This window comes from Tursiops truncatus, chromosome 1, assembly GCF_011762595.2.
Source record: "Tursiops truncatus isolate mTurTru1 chromosome 1, mTurTru1.mat.Y, whole genome shotgun sequence".
Taxonomy (NCBI): domain Eukaryota; kingdom Metazoa; phylum Chordata; class Mammalia; order Artiodactyla; family Delphinidae; genus Tursiops; species Tursiops truncatus.
The window spans coordinates 158,999,524-159,023,009 of NC_047034.1; the positions used below are offsets into that span (position 1 = coordinate 158,999,524).

General features: G+C 51.6%; 2 protein-coding genes across 4 annotated transcripts in view; one reads left to right on the forward strand and one right to left on the reverse strand.

The window, feature by feature from the left end:
* Positions 1-17,031, forward strand: PEF1 (penta-EF-hand domain containing 1). Of its 2 annotated transcripts, XM_004313851.4 has the most exons (5): positions 3-138; positions 8,729-9,047; positions 13,485-13,640; positions 14,121-14,264; positions 16,006-17,031. In XM_004313851.4, the coding sequence occupies exons 1-5, from the start codon at positions 115-117 to the stop codon at positions 16,233-16,235; spliced, it is 873 nt and encodes a 290-aa protein (XP_004313899.3). In that variant the 5' UTR covers positions 3-114; the 3' UTR covers positions 16,236-17,031. The 2 variants fall into 2 exon arrangements, with proteins under 2 accessions (XP_019793807.2, XP_004313899.3); XM_019938248.3 differs by lacking the exon at positions 14,121-14,264 and having other exon boundaries at positions 1-138.
* Positions 16,372-23,486, reverse strand: part of HCRTR1 (hypocretin receptor 1) — a 12,861-nt gene continuing 5,746 nt past the window's right edge. For both annotated transcript variants that reach the window (XM_073793015.1, XM_033839067.2), the window contains 3 exons: positions 23,090-23,316; positions 21,780-21,901; positions 16,372-20,102 (listed from right to left, as the gene is read on the reverse strand). In XM_073793015.1, coding sequence (XP_073649116.1) covers positions 19,912-20,102; positions 21,780-21,901; positions 23,090-23,316 — 540 coding nt within the window. In that variant the 3' untranslated portion in view covers positions 16,372-19,911. The remainder of the gene's footprint in view (positions 20,103-21,779; positions 21,902-23,089; positions 23,317-23,486) is intronic.

Sequence of the window (23,486 nt, forward strand, 5' to 3'; positions counted from 1 at the left end):
AGGATTGATAGTTGCGGACATCCAATCAGAATAGGCCCCGCCCCCACGCCCAGGAGGAGGCGGGTTTGAGACGGAAAGTCCCGCCCCACGGCGACGTGAGACGTCAGAGTCGCCATGGCCAGCTACCCCTACGGGCAGGTGAGTGTGTGAGGGGCGGGCGAATCCAAGTGGGTGCCTCGCCAAGTCCAGGCCCGGGATCCCCTGCTTCTCTTTCTCCCCGCCTCCTCCGCGCCTTTCCCACGCTGAGGTTGGCTTCAACGAGGTTTCGCGCAGGAGAGAAGGGAAAAGGGATGGTCGGTCGCGCCTGGCTCACGTCACGCAGGACTGCACGTCTGGGAGGTCGTGTCGCGCCCCCTTTGACGTCGTGCACGGGAAGATTTGGGGTTCTTGGACCCCACAGAGTCAGACTGGGCTTGGCCTGGGCCCCATATTTTCCCAGGATCCCGCTGGGGCCACAGGCGGGGTCATCAACGCCAACAGAACGTTTAGAGCACTGGTTCTGTCGGTATCTTTTGGGGAGTTGATAAAAGTACACCCTTGACGTACTGCATCTGAATAATCAGGAGAACCTGTGGGTTTAGCAGGCTGCGCAAACGAGCTTGTTCGACTACTGACTGAGTCCAGCACTTCCATTTCACACACAGGAAAGCGAAACCCAAGGAGACATGGAATTTATTTGAAGTCACCAGGCAGTTAGGCAGCAGAGCCCGGAGCTGTCAGCAAATGCCTTTTCCCCACTTGCCAGCCCATCTTGATCCAGGCAAGAACACCACAGCAAGGCGATTCTGTGGCCAGAATCCGTTGTTGGCTAACATGAGCGTTAGAGTAGTGAAGTGCAGTCTGGAGTCAGAGGAAGGTTCACACCTTCGCTCCATCACTTAAATAGTTTTGAGCCATTGAGCCCTTTCTGAGCTGAAGTTTCCTCCTCTGTGAAATAGGGCCAAATATAGGATCTACTTCATAGAGCTGTTATGAAGAGTAATGGAGTGATGCTTGTAAAGCGTTTGGTACTATGAAGAGTGTGACAGGTGTTACCTTTTAGTACTTTGATTTTTACTAGATTCCTTGAAGGCCAGTGCTGGAAGGGCCCTCAGAAGAGTCCCTTCGTTTTAGCTCAGAGAGGGCTCCTGAGTTGCCTAAGATCACACTAATTTAGGAGATAAAACCCATGCAGGAAAAATTGGAAAACACGGTCCCATGGGATATTGCTAAGCGCTGGGCTGAGTGTAATCACATATCAGAAGATGTGGCAAGAGCCCTCGTAGGGAGTGCAGCCCTGTCCACAGTATTTGGACATCCGTTATCTCAATCATGAAGGCTCTGTAAGCAGGCTAGCAGGGATTATTCCCCCAATTTATAGCTGAGGAATAAGCCCAAAGAGGTTAAGTGGCTTGCCCAGGGTCACACATGGCAAGTGAGGGAGTGCCCATGCTAGAACTTAGAGTTTCTGTCATTGCAGACTTAGCAGAGGCAGGAAGGAGAGAGGCCCGCCTGGGCTGGGGTTAGGAGGAAGTATAACCTAGCAGTGTTTCCCAAGCTCAGCTGCATTTGCTGAGGCTAGTGAATGTTAGTAAGTATTGCTAATAAAGGAGTATTCTGTGGTTAAATAAGTTTGGGAAATACACTGTTAAATACAGCTTAATGAGTTTTGTTAACCTGTTAACCACAGGCCATCTCAGAATTCTTAATTTGTTAATAGACATTGTAAATTTGCCAGAGAGGCAGAATTTGCCAGAGAGGGATAGAATATGAAGTGTTTCTTAAACTTACTTAACTGTGGAACCCCCCACTCCACTTATATGACATAAGTCTGGTCATATGTTGGTGACACTGGTATTCTTGAGGAACACAGTTTGGGAAAACATTGCCATAGTACATTGTTCCTCAGTGGATGGTCTACATCAGAATCACCTAGGAGCTTGTTAAAAAAGTACATTTTGGGCTTCCACCTCAGACCTGTTCTGTACCCAGGAAAGGCCCATGCATCTACATTTTAATAAGCTTTTGGAGACAATTTGTATGCATCCTAGAAGCAGTGACTTGGAAATTAAGAGCCTGAACTTCCAGGTTAGACAGAACTGGGCTAGAATCCTAATTCTATTTAATAGTTATACACCCTTGGACAAATCATCTAAGGGCTCTGAGCCTCGGTTTCTTCACTTGTAAAGAGGGAGGAATAGTACTTCATAGGGCTGAAAAGAGGATGAAATATGATAAAGCCTGTAGGGAGCTTGGCGCATTGCTGATACCTAGTGTGTGCCAGAGCGTGGTGGCATAGTTCTTGCTGCTGGGGTCACTGTTATCATGCCGTGCTGCCTGGGCTTATGCTCAGTGAAATATTGAAAAGGAGCACAGAGAGGAATGTGTCTCTAGTAGAGGAAGAAATGCTTGTCTCCCATCATACCTTCTTCGTTCCTCCTATCCAGCTCCTGGTCCACAGTGTTCCAAGAAAGGAAGTGGGTTGTCTGAAAGCATCCAAAGGCTTAGTCAGTGCTGCCTCCCCTCCACCCAGTACATAGCCCTGGAGGATTCCAGCCTCTTGTTAGGAGTCAAAACTCCTGTAATTTTCTGCTGCATCCTGCCCCAGGGTCCTCAAGCATGGACTGGGTGTTGGAGGAGTAAAACTCAAGTACCCTTTGTTCCTGTGGGGGAGCCAGCCTGATGGATTTCAGTGCTTAAGAGCTTGGTCTCTGAGGCCAGCGAGATTTGGCTTCAAATCCTTGCTCTGCCATTTCCTTGCAGAAATTTCTTGCAGAAGTCTGAGGCTCGGTTTCCCCCTTTTTAAAAATGGGGTGATAAGAGTACCTACCTCAAGGGTTACTGCAAAGATTAAATGAGATAATCCACATAAAGTGCTTGATATGGTGTTTTGGCATATAGTAAATACTCCAAGGGGAAGAGTGATACAGACACGTACATTGTAGAATCTGTGCGATGAGTATTAAATGGGAGTAAGTGTCAGGCTAGCACAGGAGGGACCCCTAACTTAGTCTTGAGGGAAGGAAGTCTTGTTAAAGGAGGTGACATTTAAGCCAAAAACCGAATCTCCAGTAGGAGTTATCTGGGTGAAGAAAGGCATGGTATTCCAGTGGAGGGAATAGTATTCACAAAGGCCAGGAAGCAAGTAAGAGAGCCCAGTATTTTGGAAGAATTTAAGGAGATCAGTCTAGTTGTAGTGAAGAGGAGCGGGGGAAAGGGTAACAAGACCAGAAAGGCAAGCAAGGACCAGATCCTAAAGGGCATTATGTGCCTTTTTGAGGAGTGTGGACTTCATCCTGAGAGTTGTTGGGGAGCTCCTGAAGAGTTTTCTCCCATTCGTGCTTTGAGCTGTGACCGTGGGGCACTGTCACGGGGTGTTGAAGCAGGAGAGACAAGGCAGGAAGACCAGTTTCAAAGCTGTTGAAGTAATCTAGGTGAGAGAACAGTGACCTGGTGAACATGGAGCTGGGAGGTGGAAGTGAGAAAACTTGGTGCCTAATTGAGGTGACGGAGGAAAGGAAAGAGGAGGTGTCCAGGAGGGCATCAGGGTTTCCCTTCACTGCAGTGGGAACACAGAAGGAGGAATAGATTTGGAAGGTCCAGGAGGTTGTTGGACATGAGGTCTGCAGCTCATGAGAGATGAAGCTGGAGAGAAAGGTTTTGGAGTGTCAGCACAGAGGTGGTAATTGAAGTCTTGGGACAGTTCTTGGCTCGCTGTTTATTGGCGGCAGATTTCTGGCCTTGAAATATTTTAAGAGGTTCTGCTGGTGAATGCCCAGACCACTCCTTCTGTAGTCTTGTGATTGTTTAACCCCTTAGAATGGGCTCTAACCTCCTCCAGCGGGCTGGGGGCTAGCTCCAGAGCACAGGCTTGTGTTTGAAACACAGGCTTGTGTTTCCCCTCAGTACTCAGCATGGACCAAACTTTGACACCTCTGGGCTTCACAAGGGTCTTGGGGTAGAAGAATGAGCCCTCAGAGCCAAAAGAAAATGTAAGACTTTCTGAGTGGGTTATTTGGGAGGGGGTGAACTCCCCACCACTTGCGGGAAGGTAAACAGAGATTCCAGATGGTGCTGCAGAGATTCCATCATCGACTGAGAGGTTGGACTGGGAGGTCTTTGGGGTCTCTTACAATACTGTGGCTCTCGAATTGGGTCTAGGTGCGGGGGTGAAAACAGAATAAGATTCTTCTGAGTCTCCCTAATTTCTGGGCTTGAAGCCTCTGAAAGATTACCTAATCCACCCCTTTCCCCTTCAACCCCTTCCACTGTAGAAATCCATCATATCTGACACATATATTTAGGACAGTCTCTGGCACTAGCATGTGGTAGACACTCACTCATTTATTGGTGAACACCCAGAAGAGGGTAGAGTGGTGGAGTCACGCAGACCCTGTTTTGAAGCTTACCAGTTCTAGCTGCGTCATCACAGGCACATGATTAAACTCTGCACCTTAATTTTCTCATCTGTAAAATGGGGATCATAGCACTTACCTCATAGGACTGAGGATCAGTGAGAGCCTTAATAAAATGTTAATTGCCCCTTCCCCCCATCCAAATTTATCAAATGTAATTTGCAATCAGTAAAGACCTAGGGTTAGTTTTCTGTAATGTTTTGGAAACCATGATTGCTGAACTCTTCCTGTCTTTTTTTTTTTTTTTTTTTTTTTTGACAATCTTGTGTTTATCAGCATGAAATGCTCTTGGAAAAACTCTTCAGAGGGTTGGCAAATGGCATGGAGTAGTATAAAAGAACATGGAATCAGGGACTCTGGTTTTCATTTCTGGTTCAGACATTTACTAATAACTCAGTGTCCCTGGGAACCCTCTTCCCCAGCCTGGATTCTTGTGGTTTTACTCTCTTCCCCCTCTGGTGCAAGCTAGAAACCTGAGTCATTCTAAACACTTCCCTTTCTTCACTGCCCCCTCCATCGCTTCTCTAACCTAATTAGTTGCCAAGTCATGTCTAGTCTATCTCTGAAATAGCTTCAGAATCCATCCCATTCTCTCTGAGTCTGCTGTCTGGTTCAAGCCCTGCCTGTCCAGCACCTGGGCTGCCGTCTCCCCCACTAGTTCATCCTTCACACCCAACGCTGCTTAGTTCTCTAAACAACGCCCGATCACGTTTCTTCCCTGTTGGAAACCCTTCTGTAGCGCTCTGTTTCCTCCGGCATAAAGCTCCAAATCTTTTGAGTGGTATTCATTTGTTCACATTTTTATGGCGGCTTGCCGGTGCCAGGCTCTGTGCTGGACCCTGGGCTACCGTGATGAATGAGGCCCACTGTCTGCCCCTGGGGAGCTCACTGCTGTGTGACAGAGAGAAACTGCTCTAAGATGCACCAGCTAACTGAAATGCAGCAGGACAGGTGATAAGACAAGGAGCATGTAAAGAGCTTGCCTTTCTGAGTTCACTCTGTGTTCTTGCCCCAGCCCCCTGCTTTTTAGCCCACTCCCTGACTACTCCATGCTCACTCATAGGTCTGTGCGTTTGTCTTTCTTCTTCCATCTGGAATGTCCTTTACTGCCTTCCTTTTGGAGAATGCCTGTGTATCCTTCAGTGCCAGTTCCAGTATTACTCCTGCCTCTTCCAGGAAGCCTTCCTTGACCCACTGCCTACATGTGTTAATTTGATTGCTCATTTATCATTTGACAAACAGAAACAATTCCTCTGCCCATGCCTTCTTAATAGCATTTAAGTAGATTTTTCTGACGACACTGATCAGATTGTATCATAATTATCTGGGGCTCCTCAAGGCCAGGCCCTGTTTAGTTTCGTGTCCCCTGGCCTAGCACAGAGCCTAACACAACATTGTTGCTCTGTAAATGCTTGCTGAATGAATGAAGTCTTTTTACAGTTGTGCACCTCAGTTTCTTCATCTGAAAATAGGCCTACTAATACCTTCCTTTTTTCTGTTGGAGGATTGTTGGCAGAATTTTGCCAGTAGCATTTGTATGTATGTGAAAGTGCTTTGTAAACTGTACACGTAAGGACTTTAATGCAGGGCAGAAAGGAAAGGGTTTAGTTGCGGCCAGGCTGCACCAGACCCCTGGATTGTGATAGGACCAAGGTCAGAAGACCGGCCGGCAGCACTAGCTTGGTTGTCATGGGGTTGTTTCCTGGGGGAAGGGCTGTGCCTCAGGTGTCGTAAGCCAGGAACAGTTGATGGCTTTGCTCACACGACTTCTTGTGGAGCAGCAACTTCCTGGCTTGGTGTCCAGCCTGTTCTTCGGGTGTGCCCAGACTCTGCAGAGTCCCCATCCCCTTTTCTAGCCTACACTGGAATCCTGTGCCCTGTCGCTTAAGGAAAGAGCACCCTGGCAGGAGATGGTGGGAGTCAGTGGACTGGGATATGGACGGGGAGTGATCTGCCTCTGCCTTCAGCTCACAGTGTTTCTTAAGCCAGTCTCTTCCCCTCACCTGGCCTTAGTTTCCCGTCTGTAAACTGAAGGGGTTAGGTTGAAGAGGTCTTCTGGGCACCTCTCCCATCACACCTCTCCAGCTGCCTTGGGAGTCTTTATTCTTTAAGTCCTAATCCAAATGCTGCTTTCTCCTGGAAACCCTCCCCGGTTTCACTCTCCTCTGTGGTCCCATGCCACATGGCTTATATGTCCATTTTAAACACCTATTTCCTTATGCTGTTTTGTTAAATGTTACAGAGTGTGTTTCAGTGCCTCTCCTAGTAACTGAGCTCCTTTGAACATTTCACTCTCCTTTATACACACCCCCCGCCCCAAGAGTTTACCTGGCCCAGGGCTTTGCTGATAGCAATAATAATAATTAATATAACAGTAGAGCTATGATTTATGCTGGACGCTGTTGTAAGAACTGTTTCTTGTATTAATGGTTTTCAAACTGCCTTTTGAATCACTGGGGGTTTCTGCAGGGCTCACTCACAGCCTAGCAGGGGAGGGGCCTATGTGGTCAGGGCTCTGGGACTCCCACCTCCAACCAGAGCAACTTTCTCTTGCCAGTTTTTAAATATTTTTATTCATCAAAAGGTTCTTTAGGGAATTCCCTGGTGATCCAGTGGTTAGGATTCGGCGCTTTCACTGCCATAGCCCGGGTTCAGTCCCTGGTTGGGGAACTAACATCCTGCAAGCCGCATGGCCAAAAAAAAAGGGGGGCGGATGGGGTTCTTTAGCTAAAAATTTAACTAACAAAATTCTGCTGTATACATTTCTTGTAGTCTGCAGAACAATTCAGTGAGGAAGGGATTATTATATTTTACTTGTGAGGAAACAGGCCACTGACCCATGGTCATGAGCTCAGCTGATGAGAGCAGAGTTTTGAATTGAGATTTGCCTGTGAGTTCATTATCTGTGAAGGAGTCTTGCTACGAGCTGTGGCAGCTTCCAGGGCAGAAGAGCGTCCACGATGCTGAGTGGGGAAGGTGGAAGGGCGTGCTTCCTGCCCTCCCTCAAGAAGCCTCTCCTCCCCGAGCAAGCAGACTGTCTTGAGATGAAGTGTGACTTTGGCCTTAGCCTTGAGGGTAGCTGTCCTGGAAGCTATCAAACGCAATTAAAAGAGGAAATCCAGGCTCGTACTGGCTAGGCCACTGGTGTGCCTTACAGGTTGATCTAAAACGTGTCCAGATGGTACCATCCTCACAATGCTCGGAGCCGGGCGCAGTTGCTCTCTCTGCCCTTGAGCTCACTGCAGATGTGTTGAGGCTGTGGTCCACTAGGCCATTTAGGGAGATGGAGCCGAACACTGAGCCTCAGGGATCCCTGGCTAGTGGCGTGGGGACAGGGACAAGAGAGGGAGGAGTGCTCCCATGTATGCTCTACTGTTTACATGGCCTGGGCTTAGCAGCCAGGAGACCTGGATTCTGGCCCCAGCCCCTCCACACGGTTGTTGTGTGATTTTTCTGGACTTGAGTTTCCTCCTCCATAGAAGAGTCCTACTGTTAATAGTTACTGGGTATTGAGTGCTTACTTTGTGCGAGGGCCTGTGTCAGAGCCCTTTACGTGACCGGCCTCATTTCATTCACATACTAACCTGGAGGTAGGCAGGCACTCTTAGAGCCAAGGATATTTAGGCTTAGAGAGGGTAAGTCATTAGACCAGTTAGTAAGTGGCAGACCGCAAGCTTGAACTGGTCTTTTTCACTCTTAACCATGGGCTATATTGCCTTAGGAATAGGGTCTTGCCTGCCTGTCTCACAGAGCCATGAATGAGGCTGGGGAAATGGTTTTGCATCATGAGCTAGAGTAGGGTAAGGAAGACATGCTGTGGATGAATCCGTGCTCTAGATACATCATTTGTGACTGAAGAGGGTCAGGGGCATGGGCTGGAGATCACATTTGCACTGTGAATTCTGCGGATAGAGATGGGGGTACCACAGGGGTGGATTTGGAATTCAGTTTGATTAATTTGCCCACTCATTCATACAATAAATATTTATTGAGCATCTGTTCTTCACTGGGGGCTGGGGATAAAGGGATAAAGTGGCAAACCAGACATGATACCAGCCCTTGTGGAGCCCCTTGGTGTGCAGGGAAGGGCAGCCAGGAGGGCAGGGTTCCAGCCCTACCTCTGCAGGTCGGTGGCAGTGTGACCTTGGGTAAGTTGTATCTCCTCCAGAAGCCTCAGGTTCCCCATCTGAGCAATGGGGTCATGATTCCAGTCCAGTTCAGCTCATAGGATCAGTTGAAAGAAAGGCAGTGGCAGTGCCTTATAACTGTAAAGTTCCATACTGTGGCTAGTTTCTGGCCCTGTCATTCTGACTGATATCTTGCTCTTCTTGCAGGGCTGCCCAGGAGCTGGAGGACAAGCACCCGGAGCCCCTCCGGGTAGCTACTACCCCGGACTCCCCCATGCTGGAGGGCAGTATGCTAGCGGGGTACCCCCTGGTGGCGGATATGGAGGAGGTCCTGCCCCTGGAGGGCCTTACGGACCACCAGCTGGTGGAGGGCCCTATGCACACCCCAACCCTGGGGGGCTCCCTTCTGGAACTCCAGGAGGAGCGTATGGTGGCGCGGCCCCAGGGGGCCCCTATGGACCACCACCTCCAAATTCCTATGGTGCCCAGCATCCCGGGCCTTATGGACAGGGAACACCTCCTCCAGGTAAGTAGGGACCTTGGACTTCAAGTGCCTCTGACTTTGTTCTGAGTTATCCAGGGCCCTTCCTTGCCCTCCTTGTGGATGTGTAGGCAGCCTGGTCTCCGGCACCTTAGCATCTTGTCTCTAGCTTAGCTTGCATTAGTAGAATGAGAAGTCTGTTAGTTAGCTTTGCTGTGGTAACAACTCCTAAATCTCTGGCTTACAGTGGCAAATGTTTATTTCTGTTCCTTACTCACACTTATTTACTCTTGGTTACATGTCGGCAGCTGCAGGCTTGGCTGCTGAAGTTCTGCTCCACGTGTCTTTTCTTTCCAGGATCCAGGCTGGAGGAGCAGCCCCTATTTGGGATATACTGTTTTTGTGGCAGACAAAAAGAGTAAGAGAGCTAGCGGGAATGCACGATGTCCCCTAAAGCTTCTGCTTTGAAGTAGTTTATACCTCTTCCATTCACGTTTATTGGCCAAACCACATCCTCTGGTCAAGCCTGACATCAATAGGATGGGAATGGATACTCCTCTCACTGGAGGGGCTCTGCAGGCCGCCAGGCAGTGGAGAGGATGTACCATGCTCTTGCAGGGAAGCAGGGGAGGGAGTGGATTAGCAAATGATTGGAGATAATACTACAGTCTACCGTGGGGAGAAACCCCATTTCTGTGTAAGAGAGACTGACTGCTATATGTAGAAAGGTAAGATAGCATAGTTGTTGAAAGCTTGGGCTCTTGAGATCAGATCACTTACTGACCTGACCAAATGACATCATCTCGTTAAGCCTCAGTGTCCACATCTGTAAAATGTGTAAATGTCACTACCTCACAAGTTTGTTAATAAAGATTAAATGAGAAGTTGCAGGTAAACACTGGGCACAGGGTATGGCAAATGGGAGGGGCTTAGTAAACAGTTCTGTGAGAGGACTCATTCTGGAGCATTCTCAGCAACGAGGTATGTGGCATTTAATGTGATAGCAGATATGGCAAGGGCCGTACCACTGAAAGATGCCGAGGCAGGCAGGAGAGTGATGGGATGAGATAGGGGAAGGATGAAGAGCAGAGACTGTAAAGCTGAGGTACTGGACAAATGGGGGCTGGGGAGGGGGCTTGGCAGCTCAGTGGAGGCAGAGAGTCTTAGGTGGGGCTTCAAGCTCAGTGAAGATTTCTGAATGATTTCAGACAGGGGGTTGGGGAAGGTGAGATCCCAGACCCCTGTGTCCTCCCAGGCTCATTCAATCAGCCTCTTCGCAATGCTTGTTCCCAGGAGACCACACCAGCAGCGAGGCAGCCTGGAACCATTCTGGTGCACCTGAAGGGCCTCCAGGGAATGGTACTGCTGGGAAGCTGTAGCATCTTAGCATACATACCCAGCAGGTGGCCGAGGAAGAGGCTCAGACCTTGGGAGTTCTAAACACTGTGAGCCAGTGGCATTTATCTTATCAGAGCTGGGGCTGCTGGCTGTTTGCTTTCAGCTCAGAAGCTTCCTGGTGGATTTCCTCCTCCTCTTAAAATTTTGTTTCCGAGCCTACATGAGGTCACTGCAGGGAAAGAAAGCCCTGGCTGTGAGGCTTATCCCTCCAGGGCCTGAGGCCAGAGATAATGGGGCTGCAGTGGAGAGGAGAAATGTGCTTCAGTCTCTTAACTGCTCACCCTCTGCAGCTTCCTCTCTCCTCTCCAGTGCCGCCCGTGAGCCCCTGGAGCAGTGCTTCTTTTTTCTTTTTTTTTTTAAATATTTATTTATTTGGCTGTGCTAGGTCTTAAGTCGCGGCACAGGGTATCTTCGTCGCAGCGTGCAGGATCTTTTTTTTCAATTGTGACATGCGTGCGGGATCTAGTTCCCTGACCAGGGATCAAACCCGGGCCCCTTGCGTTGGGAGCGCGGAGTCTTAGCCACTGGGCCACCAGGGAAGTCCCTGGAGCAGTGCTTCTTAAAGTATGATCCGTATATCGCCTGCAGTGGAGTCACCTGGAGGCCCCACTAACTTAACCCCGCTGAATACAGGGTCTAAATGTTGAACACCATGCTCTGCAAGAGAGGTTTGACCCTTAAAGGTGCCTCATTGCCCACAGGGAAGATCCTAAGGGCACTCGATTCCCAACGGGCCTTTCCGGACCCTCTCTCCCATCAACCCCAGACCCCTTGGAGTAGTCTGAACACACTCTGTGCCTTTGCCACATGCTTTTTCTTTTCCCCATCGTAACTCTTAATCATCCTTTCAGACCCAGTTTAAATAGGCCTTCCTCCGCGAAAATGTGACTGCACACATTCCAGGCCCTCTGTGAAAACTTTATTTTGCTGTTATCTCATTTAATCATCACAGCAACCCTGGGAAGTAGGTCTATTTTAGAAATGGGGGAATCAGTACTCAGAGAATGAAACAATTCCTCTAAACCACACAGGCTAGTAAGGATCTTTGCTCTCTTTGCTTCCAGAGCCTGAGCTGTTCTATGCTGACTGCGCAGACCACATATTACAGAGACTCTCCAGCCCGTGGCTGTGACCTCCTCGCTGCCATGGCACAGCAGCTGTTTTAGGAGGGAGGGTGGGGCCTGTCTGGATTTCCCATCCGAGGAGGTCAGGCTAGTCCCTCAGTCAGGCAAACCTTTATCCTTCTGGCCTTACTTTGGGGACTGGACAGTGGTTTCTGTGCTGTCTCTGATACTTACATGTGTGAAGGAGCCCTCAGTCAACCCAGCAGGTTTACCAATACTGTGTAACTCTGGCTTTTTCCCAAGACGGTCTTCTGTGCTTCTCTGCTTTCATCTGTCACCTTCTCCCCTCACCCCCAGCCCACCCTGCATGTCTTTCCAAATGAATGATCCTTTCTTCCATCTGACGTACACACAAAGCTCCCAGACACACAAAGCCGTTTGAACCACAACAGCAACGCTAATAATCAGCAGGTATAAAGTGCTTGGACAGTGCCAGGTGTTGATCTAAGGGTTTTCATTTATTAATTATATCTTTATAATAACCTTATGAAGTAGATGCTGTTGTGCTTGTCATTTCACAGGTAAAAAAAACTGAAACACAGAGAACTTCAATAACTTAACCAAGGCCGCACATGGGAGAGTTGGGACTTGAACCAGGAGGCCAATTCTAGCATGAATTGAGCACCTCCCCCTTCTGTGTCCGGCTCTGTGCCAGCCCCTGGGGATTCAGAGATGAGTTAGGCTGGGATCTTGCCCACAAGTTGCTCCAAGTGTAACCTGGAAAGAGTAGGAAAAAACATGTACACAGTGGAGTGATCAGGGCCATAGAGAGGAGTACAAAGGAGAGAGGAAGGAGGCCTGTCCAGGGATGGAAGAAGAGGAAAGGCTTTATAGAAGGAGCAGCATTTTATTTGGGTTTTGAAGGGTGGGTGGGAAATGGATGCAAAGAGATGAGGGAGAAGAGGGTATGAGACAGAGAGAACCTGGTGAGGTGAGTAAAGGCTTCATAGGGAGCTGTGAAGGTCTGGGTAGGACCAAGTGTCTTACTTACTGCACCTAGGCTGGAACAGAGGCGGAGGGGGACAGAGTGGGGATAGAGTGACAGGTAGATGGGGGTAGACCACATTGTGGGGAAACTGGAATGCTGTTTTAGGGATGCTGGACTTTATTTTGTAGACAGTGGGGAGCCTTTGAAGAGTTTTGAGTTGAGGTGGGGGGAAATTGGTGAGAACAGTGGAATTTTACAAAGATTACTCGGCAACAAGTGCTAAGTGGTGGAGAGTCGCTGTCATGAGGATTTGGTTAGGATTTTGGGTTTGTTCCGCAGTCAGGTGAGAGGTGTCTGAATCAGGGCAGGTGCAGTAGGAACAGGGAGGAGTTGATACCTGTGTATGGAACTGGCAGCTCTAGGCAGCTCTTTGGGTGTGTGGGGTGAGGACGTGTCACAGATGTCTGCAGGGAGGTTTGGAGATGGGGACAGGCATCGGAGGTGATGGGGAGGGAAGAGACGTGGAGCTCTGTGGCCACCCACATTCTGGTAGCTCTTGATAGAATATACCAGCTCTCCTGGTGCCAGAGATGGACCAGACCCGGTTCCCACCCCAGAGAGCTCCCTGCTGCCTGACTCTCAAAATGCTTGTCTCTGGGCTGTGCATGTTAGGTGCTCAGCAAACATTTTTGGGGAAGAGATGATCCCCCTTTTCAGAGAATTCTTAATCTGCCGGACAAGTCCTTGTTCCTTAGAAACTTAAAATCAACTAGAGAAGTGGCTGGAGCACTGTAGGAAAAACCTGAAGGATTTGTGGAGTAGAAATCAACCACAAATACTCGTGAGTTTACACAAAAGGTCCTCTTCCATTAGAGTAAGGGTGTTGTCTTGATGGAAGACAGGGAGTGGGTAGGCAGATTTGTGAGACTTTTGAGGTAGCTGGGGGGCACTGAGGCTGACCCTTCCCAGCATTTCTGTGGATTGGTCTTGAGGCCTGCGTCTGACTCCCCTGGTTGGCACCCCTTCCTGCAGGTGGCACCCCTCCCAATGTGGATCCCGAGGCTTACTCCTGGTTCCAGTCAGTGGACTCCGATCACAGTGGCTATATCTCCATCAAGGAGCTGAAGCAGGCCCTGGTCAACTCCAACTGGTCCTCGTTCAACGACGAGACATGCCTCATGATGATAAGTGAGTCCTAGCCCTTCCTCATGGGCTCCGGCTGGGGCAGAGCCACCTCCTGTCTGACGGTAGGTGGGTGGGAGGCCATTCTGAGGAGAAATCTTTTGGCCAGGGAGGATTTCTCACAGGAAACTGGGTTCAAGGTGAGATCCCTTAGAGAGCTCTTTTCCTTAGCTCTTTGCTCAAGTTCTAGACCTTGCTGAATCATAGGCCAGCTCAGTGTCTCATTCTGCAGAATGGGACTCCCTGTCCTGGTGGGAGATGGCAGGGTGGGGGTCGGCTGCCAAGCCTGCGGAGAAGATGCAGTTCTGGCAGGGGTGGAGGCTGGTATCGTACTTGATGAGGGTGCATCTTGGGTACCGGCATCTGGGCCTCAGGCCTGTGGTTCTGTGGAGTGTCCTACTCCAGCCTAGGGAGAAGGGAGCCTCAGTGGTATCTGAGGACCCTTGGCCCTTAGTCTTGAAGCCTTCTTTCCCTCCCCCACCCAAGACATGTTTGACAAGACCAAGTCAGGCCACATTGATGTCTACGGTTTCTCAGCCCTGTGGAAGTGCATCCAGCAGTGGAAGAACCTCTTCCAGCAGTATGACCGGGACTGCTCGGGCTCCATTAGCTACACAGAGCTGCAGCAAGGTGAGGGCCCGGCAGGGACTCAGCGCACAGGCACAGCCGGATGTTTCTCTTTACCCCCTAAGACAGAGCAAGGGGTTCTCTCTAGCCTCTGGCTACCACGTGTCCAACTGCACTGCAAAACGCTGCCCTCAGCACAGGCCCTCTCCCCACCCCTTCTGTGACCTGGCTGGGCCGTGAGCCCAGTCCAGGGCAGGGAAACGATCGGGGCTGGACTCTCTGGCGATGGGATTCCTGGCAGCACTAGGTGAGACAGGCATAGCTGTCAGGGAGCCTTGGGGATGGAAATTCAGCAGCCGAGGGCACTTTGAGACTGGTCCATGTGGCTCGTGTGGCTCTTTCCTCTCTAGTTTCTAGCATGCAGAATGGAAAGAGCCCTGTAGAGGGGCTCAGAAAGGTGGCTTCTGTTGCTAGCCCTACTAGAAGGCAATTTCATTCCCAGCTTTGGGACCCAGACCACTCTAAAAGTTGCAGTTGGGTAAGATGACCTGAGGCCACAGCTCCAGGTCTGGTTCCAATTCTGACTCCAGAGGATGGTTGGTTAGTGTGGGGATGAGAACTGGACGGGGAGCTTTCCCACCTGAGAGGGAGAAAGGGCTCCCCACAGAACCCAGCCCCTCGCCCTGGCCATGGATTTCAATCCGACTAAGGAGCCTGGGGGCGGGAGCAGGGGGAAGGGGAGCTCCCTGGTGGAAGGGAAAGGAGGTGACCTGTTCTGAGCACCTACTCTGTTGTCAGGTAATGGTCCGGTGATGGATATTTGTATCCATCCATTTGTATCCATTGTATCCATTTCCTGTGATATTATCACAGGAAAGCTAATATTTATTGAATGCTTGCTATGGGCCAGGTACTGTAATAAGCTTTTTTCATATATTACATCATTCTTTCTCTGCATGTGATCGGTACTGCTTCTTATTCCCCACGCTTAGATGAAGGATCTCTTATTATTACCCTTTTACAGGTGAGAAAACTGAGGCTTAGTCTAGGTGACTTGCCCAAGGGCCACATAGCAAAAGGGGAGCTGAGACTTTAGCCTGAGCTGGTAGATTATACAGAGAGGAAGAAGGAAGCATCCCAGGTGGAGGGACAGGAGGAGCAGCGTGGAGGCTGTGGGCTTGGAACTGCCCAGCAGCCTCGCCTGGGGAGATGGTGATGATTTTATAACTTTTAGCAAATAACACTTACTGGGTGCTTATTATGTGCCAGGCACTACACCAAATCCATTGCACGATCACCTCCTGTAATCCTTACTAGAACCTACAAGGTAAGTATTATCCCAATTTTAGAGATGATAAGACAGAGGATTAGCAAGGGTTAATGAGCAACTTGCAGAGGGGCAATCTCGACTCCAGAGCAGGCCCTCATAGCCTCACGCTGAGCCACCTCTCATGTGTGTCTGCTCAGGGCAGGGTGACCCGAGGGGGCTCAGGCTCCTGTCTGTAATAGAGATGAGTCAGAGATGAGCATGGACAGACTGGTGTCATTCTGGGACCCTGCGGGCCCCTAATTGAACAGACAACAGAGACTTTGAGAAAGAGGGATGGGGGCCTTCCAGCCCAGGGGAGCATCCAGAGCCCCTGTGTGCTCCTGCCGTTTTGGACAGCCCCTCGGGACATCTGTCCTGTTTCTGCTTTGGTGCCAGTCCCCTTGAAGTTCCTGAACTGCTGTACTCCGTGGAGCTGGTTGATGGCGGTGCTCACGGCAGGTTTTTGTGTCTGCTCTGTGTGCCCCTCCTCTCCAGCTCTGTCCCAGATGGGCTACAATCTGAGCCCCCAGTTCACCCAGCTCCTGATCTCCCGCTACTGCCCGCGCTCTGCCAGTCCTGCCATGCAGCTAGATCGCTTCATCCAGGTGTGCACCCAGCTGCAGGTGCTGACCGAGGCCTTCCGGGAGAAGGACACAGCTGTGCAGGGCAACATTCGGCTCAGCTTCGAGGACTTCGTCACCATGACAGCTTCTCGGATGCTATGACCAGCCCATCTGTAAAGTGGGGAGTGCACCAAGGGACTTTTCCTGGCTCCTAGGGTGGGAGAAGCATGTGGGCCTCTCTTCATTTCCTGCCCTTCCTAGAAAAAGAATTCTCCCCTGCCTGATTCAGCATTGTTCACAGAGAGGGCTGGGAGTCTGCGTCATAGCCACCAGGTAGTGGGGACCTGGGCTGAGGCCACACAGGTAGGGGCCTGACCTAGGAGAGGACCGGAAATTGAATGTCCTTTTACATCCCTGAGTATTTAAATGGCACAGCCTTGCGCCAGGTGCCAGAGATGCTGGTCATTGCAATGGAGTTAGTGTCCAGTCAGCTGACTCCAGACTCTAGCTTTTCCTTCTGTGCCCTGACGCCAGCGGTAAGTGTTCATCAGCCTCTTAACCATTAGCACCTGTGTTCCCTCACCCATGCTGTCTTGTCAGATGAACCCAGTTTCTCCAAAATGGAATCTGACCAGGGTGAGAGATTTGCCCATGGGTCCAGCGGCTTGGATTCCACCCCCTACAAGTCCGTGTGTGTTGACTTCTAGCTGCCTGTTCAGGGAGCTTGGGCAGTCTGCTCTCTGGGCATCTTTGGCCAGGCTACCCCTCTGCAGCTTGGACCCCTCATACTTGCCTGCCATCCTCTGCTTGGCTTCAGTCCCCAGGGGACAAGTTGCTACCTCCCACTGCCAATGCTTTTTTTTTTTTATTTGTGGTGGTTTTCATTTGGGGCCAAAAGTTTGGTGCAACTGTAAGCTTCAATACAAGAATAAAACTCTGGAGTTCCACATTTCCACCACACCGTCCCAGTTACAGGTTCATATGCTTATCCATTCAGTCACTCATTTATTCTTTCGTTCAACGAATATTTAAGTACATAGTATATACCATGCCATGCAGAAAGAAACAGCTCAGGGGGACATGCCTCCACAGGGCTGCTCTCACTTACTGGGTTGAAGTTAAGTGTAACTTAACTTCAGGTTAAGTCTAACCTTGCCAGGTTCAGTCCAAGAAGCTGACCGTGTGTTTTATAACAGCTTTAGGGCTGGCATTCTGGGCTAGAAGCAGCCACCCCAGACTTTCCACAGCCTGGCCTTTTTATTATCTCAAACCCTAGTTTTAATCTTCCAGACAAACTGCATTTACGCAGTCATAACTTTCTCCCCATTTTTATTAAGTGCAGACATCTGCCAGCTGGATCTTCACATCAGCTTGATAATCAGCCTATACCAAACGTCGACAGTGATCTGACAAAATTTCAATCCGAAGCCAAGACACCAGACGTTTTGGTTTGATTGGGGGACCTTATGATGGGTAATGGTGAGCTAATCCTTTTGTTTTGGGGGATGAAGATAAGAAAACAGGCTCTCCTCCCTGCTTGGTTGGGGAAGCAGCTCAGTGAGGCCTGGCAGGTTATGTCAGGCTTAGGCAGTTCAGCCCCGGTTCTCCTCTGGGCTGCTGTCGTGCTAGAATCCTAGAGTTAGGTGGAATCCAGTTCCCAGAGGCCAGCCCCCATGCAGAGCTAGAACCCCTTCCATTACCCCACTTTGAATCTGGCCTCTGCTTGCCAACCTCCAATGACAACTCAGTGCCTTTCCAGGCAGCCCATTTCCTCCTGGACTAGTAGGGACTTCTTCCTGATGTGGATTCCAAATCCCACCACCTTGAAAACACTACCCATTGGCTATGGTTTTCTCTCTTGGGCCACCGAGAACATACTCCACCCCTTCCTGCATGCCAGTCCTCTAGATATCTGGAACCTGCCACCACATTCCCCCAGGTCCTCCCTTCCCTAGGCCAGATAGTCCCAGGCTCTCCAGAAGCTGTTCACTGAGCTTCATTCCATGGCATCCTGGTCACCTGTGAGTTCATCTGAGTCCCCCAAAATAGAGGCCTGAGGCCCACCATGGTGCTGGGTTCAACCCGCAGAGAACAGAGTAGAACTGCAGCCATTAGGGGAAGCTTTTGTGGTTTCTTCCCACTGAGCCAAGTGTTTACTGAAACCTGTGTCTAGAACAGTGTCAATCATACTCTGTCACCTTTGTGATCAGCTGGGGCTGAGGAACCCAGGACCTGGGTTCTTCCTTGTGGACATGGTTGGTTCTGGGCTTGGGCGTCAGCCCTCACACCTCATTCCACACACTGCCCCTCCAAGCCTGGCTACAAACTTGACAAACAGCTTTGGATCCTAAGGCTAGCGGGAAGGGAGTGGAGAATGGGCGGGACACCCTGTACCCTCTGGCAACAGCTGCACATCTGTGGCAGTGTTCACGTGAGCTGGGCTGGCGAGTCATCTGGAGAGCAGGATGACATGCTCAGACCACTCCCTCCACCTGCTCTGCCTATGAGGAGGGGAGCTAAAGCATTCCTGGGCTGGGCCCCTGGCAGGAGCCGCGGTTTGCGGTTTGCCCCACTTCTTGACGGGTGAGGTCATTAATCAGGTTAAGCAGACCCAGCGGTGCGCATGGCCGAGCTGGCCTCTGCCAGATGTCTCCCGCTCGTCTCAGCAGACAGTCCTTCAGACTGCTTCCCACCTCCTGCTCTGGCAGCAAGGATCAGGGCCTCTGGCAGCCCTCTAATCATCTTGGTGGCAGATGGAACACGTCTAGCCCAGTCTCTGGCTTTCTCTTTTTAATCTGTGAGTTCATAGAAAATAAATGCAAGCCCTGATTTCCAAGAAGGTGAAGATAACAGTAAATTGGTCTGTTAACCCTGCTGTCTGCCCACCCTACCCCCCTTACCTTCCATAGACTGCTGGGCTCGTGAGCAGACAGATGTGGCCAGGATCGAGGTCCTGGCATCAGAGGATCGGAGCCACGTGAGGGGGCAGGAGCACGTGTGCTCTGAGACCTGCCCAGGAACCATCTGGGATCCCGTGTGTTAGGGGATGAGAGGTGGGAGGGGTCAGCAGATAGCTGCATTCCAGCACTGTCTTCTCTCCTCCCCCAGCCTCCCCACCTTCTCACTCCTAACCTAAGAAGCACAGATTTTGTGCAATGACAAGGAGAGGGAACATTCAGTGCCAGACTTTTAATTACAGTTGCTTCAGGCTGCTGGCCTCCATACCAAATGGCCTCGTGGAGAGTGTTCTACCACTGCACAACCAACGGGGTCCAGTCTGTGGTGTGTGCACTTGGCACCTGGTGAGGGTGGGGCTCTGTTCCCACTGGGGAGGGGCTGGGCTCAGATTAGTTCACATGGGCCTCAAGGAGCGCTGCCAAGTGCAGCCTGGGCTTTAGAGCCCCTGGACCAGATGGAAATGCCTGCTGGGACCCTTATAGCAGCCTCCAGGGAAGACCTATGATTGGGTAGGAGAGGGGTCTTTGGGAGGAGGGCCAAGCTCTGGAAGGATGATAGTGATGGATGGTACTGTGCGGTATAGCCAAGTGAGAGGAACACAACGTTAATCTTGTCCTTAACACTTTACAGTTTACAGAGAGCTTTCCACTTTCTTGAGCGTGCTTAATCCTCACATGAATCCGCTTAGGGGACGCAGCTCAGAGAAGGGAAGTGACACTGCCCAGAGTTAAACAGGCAGAAAACGAGGCGAGGAGCCCCGGCCTCGCACTGCAACCAGCAGTCTTTCCATGAGGAGTGGGGGCAGCTCCCCCAGTAGCCAGAGGAGCAGCCCAGGCACGGGATAGGTTGCACCCCCTTTTGCCACCAGGATGGCCCTCGCTCAGGGCAGCACCGTGGTGACACTGGTGAGCACCACGTGCTCCGAGACTTTGGAGACAGAGCACCGGCTCTGCAAGGACAAGGACTTGTGGCTGGCAGAGGAGCGAGGGCTGGGGGCCTTCAGAGAGCCGCAGGGACCCAGGCCAGGCAGGCAGCAGGAGAAGGCGGCCTTAAACTGCTCCCGGAATTTGCCTTGGTTGAGAGACAGAAGACACAGCCATAAGGAGACAGAAGCAGCAGGAAGGGGCCTTGGGCCCAGGGACACCCACGCAGCTCCAGCCAAGCTGCCTGTGAGGGGGTGGGAGGGAAGGGTAGAGCTGGGCAGGAGAGAGCCCCAAGGCGACCTCGTCACTGCCAGGGAGAGTGAGGACAGAGGCCCTGGAGCAGGTTCCCAAGGAGAAATGCAATTTTCATCTGATTCCTTGACTGCGCTCTGGCTCTGAGCCTGGCTGAAAACATTTTGTCTGGCTCAGGGAGCTTAGGTCACCTCTGCCCTCGTTGGCGGGTAGGTGGAGGGGCTCACGGCTCACCATCTGTGGCTAGGCTTTCCCCATCTCTGCCCCATGGTGATGAAAATACAGCGGCAGCAGCCCTTGCAAAGGCACTGTGCTGGGCACCTGAGTTTGTCGCCCAGCTCACCCCAGCACCCTGAAGGCCTGGAGTCCTCTAGCCTCACTCCACAGAGGCACGCAGAGGTGCAGTGGCTTGCCCAAGGTCACCAGCGTTCTAATTCCAAAGCCTTCGCTTAAAGGGTAGGGAACAGTGGGGAAGGAGGGATCACCACAGCCATCTGTACAGTCAGAGGGCACCAGGCAACAGATTGTGCTGGAACTGAACAACCATGTTTCAATCACCCCACAAGCCTGGCCGGTGCCCAGCAGGCGCTCAGTAAATGTAGACCAAACGAAGAAATGCACGTCAGGAAGTCTGCCTGACGTGTCCTCTGCCGTTGCTCGTCTCTTCTGTTCTCCCCTCTGAGCTGGAAACCACCCGGCTAGCCTCTGTTGAGTAATTCTTTAGTTTCAGTGAGGGTTACAGCATTGATCCCAGCCCCTTCTTTAACCTTTCAGCCTTTTCTCAAAGATTGTCCAGGCTTGAGCAGTCATCTGGTCAGTTCTCTAGGCCTGGTCTGAGTCAGGTCTGGTGAGTCACACTCTGCTGAGCCCAGGCGGGGGCCCGGGGTGGGGCCTTTCCACCCTGAGACCGGGAGGTAGTGGAAGGGGGTGGGGGCTATGGGACAGTGGACAGAGGAGGCCTGGGCGGGGGGGCAGGGGACCAGGGATGCCTGGACTTGCAGAGGGGAGGTGGGAGGGCTGGTGCTGGAGGCAGGTGGATTCAGGGGTAGCCCCCCCAAATTCGGGCCACTCTGCCAGCACGTGTCTAGCTGGGCACGGGGAAGCTGCTTCCCGGCCCTGGGCTGCCTCGCTGGTGGCCCGCCCTTCCCCCTGATGCCTCGATTATGCAGTCATCTTCTCAGGCAGGGGCTCCATCTGGAGCCTGTGTTGACCAGACTGGCTGATTGGCAGTCCTGCTGTGCATGTATCACGCAGGGGTGGAGGTGAGCTGGCCCAGCCCCTGCGCTCCCCCCCACTCAGTGGTCTGCATAATCTGCAAAACTGGATCCTGGAGCTGGTCACCTTCTTTGGCCACTGTTGGGAGTGTGGCCTGTCTCCCACTCAGACCAGGGCTCTTGGGCGGGGACAAGTCTTCCCCCTGAGTGGGAGTTCCCAGAGCAGGGTCCTGATCCCCAGGAGGCAGCAGGTGTATTCTTCCCCGCATGCTTTATTCAGCCTGGGTTGAAGATGGGGAGACCATTGTCCTGGGGACTGTTGCCACCCTCAGTTACTCTTGCGTCCCCAGCCCACTCACCACTGAGGAAGTTGTAGATGATGGGGTTGGCGGCGCTGTTGGCGTACACCAGCCAGTGGGAGAAGGTGAAGCAGGCATAGACGGCTTCTCGGTCGCTGGCTTGGCGGAACATCCCAAACACCCTAGGACCAGGGGGCAGGACACTCAGAAATGGGAGAGGGTGTGTGTGTGTGTGTGTGTGTGTGGGTGGGTGTGTGTGTGTGTGTGTACACTCAGAAATGGGAGAGGGTGTGTGTGTGTGTGTGTGTGTGTGTGTACACTCAGAAATGGGAGAGGGTGTGTGTGTGTGTGTGTTGGGCAGGAGTTGCTGTCCTCATCTCCCAGACAGGAAAACTCAGAAAAGGAAGGCGAGTTGACCAAGGTCACATAGCTCATGAATGGCTGTAAAGTACAAGAGTCCCACTGCCCCTTCTGTGCACCAGGTAGCCCTTTCCTGGGCCTCTGAGTCTGGGGTCCTGACCACAGTTTGGGGTTCTTGGGTGCAGAATGTATGACCAGAGTGGGCCTAGGAACAGGGACCAGGGTACCTCTGCTCAGTCACCAGCCGTGTGACCCCCTGGGGCTCCCCCTCCACTTTATCATCCATCCCCGTAGCAGCATGATGAGTCATAGACTCATCCATTTTTTAAATAGGGAAACTGAGGTTCAGAGAAGCAAAGTGATATGTCCAAGATCTCACAGCCAGGAAGTGACCAAGCGCAAACACACTGAGATTGTCTCATGGCAAAGAGCCCAGGGTCTTGCCCTGCCCCCCTCCCCACCCCCACCCCATGGCCTCTCACTTGCTATTCTTCCAGACCCCTGTGGGTGTGGTTGCTCCCTTCCTTCAAGTCTCTGCCAGATGTCACTTCCTCAGAGAGGCTTTTTTGTTTTTAACCATTACATCTAAAAAACATTTATTTTTAACCCCACCAACCTCTGTCACTGTCATTCTCTATCCCCTTTCCCTATTTTTTCTTCAAAGCAGTTATCACTGGCTGACATTGTAGTACATGTGCATTCTCTCTCCCGTCAGATGTCGCCTCCACGAATGCAGGACATTGTCCCGTGCACTCGTTCACTCCGTTCCCAGCCCTAACAACCTGATGATTGAGTGGCCAGACGAGAGAATTTTCACGAGAGCCCCAGGAGGCAGGCCGGTTATTCCCATTCTACAGATGAGGAGATTGAGGCTGAAAGAAGAGAATTACTCCCACAAGGTCACACAGTGGGTGAGCGGTGGAGCCAGATCTTTCTCTGAAGCAGAGAGAGCTCCTTCCTCTGACCCCACCACCTCTCCCCACCCCCAACCACTCCCCACGCGCTCTCACCTCTTGAGGACATTGAGGACACTGATGGGCAGGTAGCAGAGGGCAAAGACCAGCAGCACCACCATCAGCATCTTGGCCGTCTTCCTCCGAGCTCGCATTTGCTTTACCTCGGCCAGGAAGGCACGGGCCCGAGGCGGGGGCTCTGCGCCCACGCCCTGCCCCTGGTCCTCCAGCTGGTCTGAGGGCCTCTTCCAGTTCCTCACCAGGGCCGACGTGGTGCCGGGGATCTGTCCAGCACACACAGACAGCAGCGGTGGGTACAGCTCCTTGGGAGGGTCGTTCTGCTTCGCTGGGCCTGCTGGACCCTGGGGCAGGGGGAGGTGGGCAAGGGAACAAACCCTTGCAGCAGGAAGGAGCCTAATATTCATGATAAAGACCAACACTCTGGACTTGAGTG

Bases quoted from the DNA above. Each gene is read 5' to 3' on its own strand.
- PEF1 (XM_004313851.4), top strand. From the start codon at position 115: ATGGCCAGCTACCCCTACGGGCAG. The intron at 139-8,728 runs GTGAGTGTGTGA...CTCTTCTTGCAG, and splicing joins CCAGCTACCCCTACGGGCAG to GGCTGCCCAGGAGCTGGAGG. The intron at 14,265-16,005 runs GTGAGGGCCCGG...CCTCCTCTCCAG, and splicing joins CTACACAGAGCTGCAGCAAG to CTCTGTCCCAGATGGGCTAC.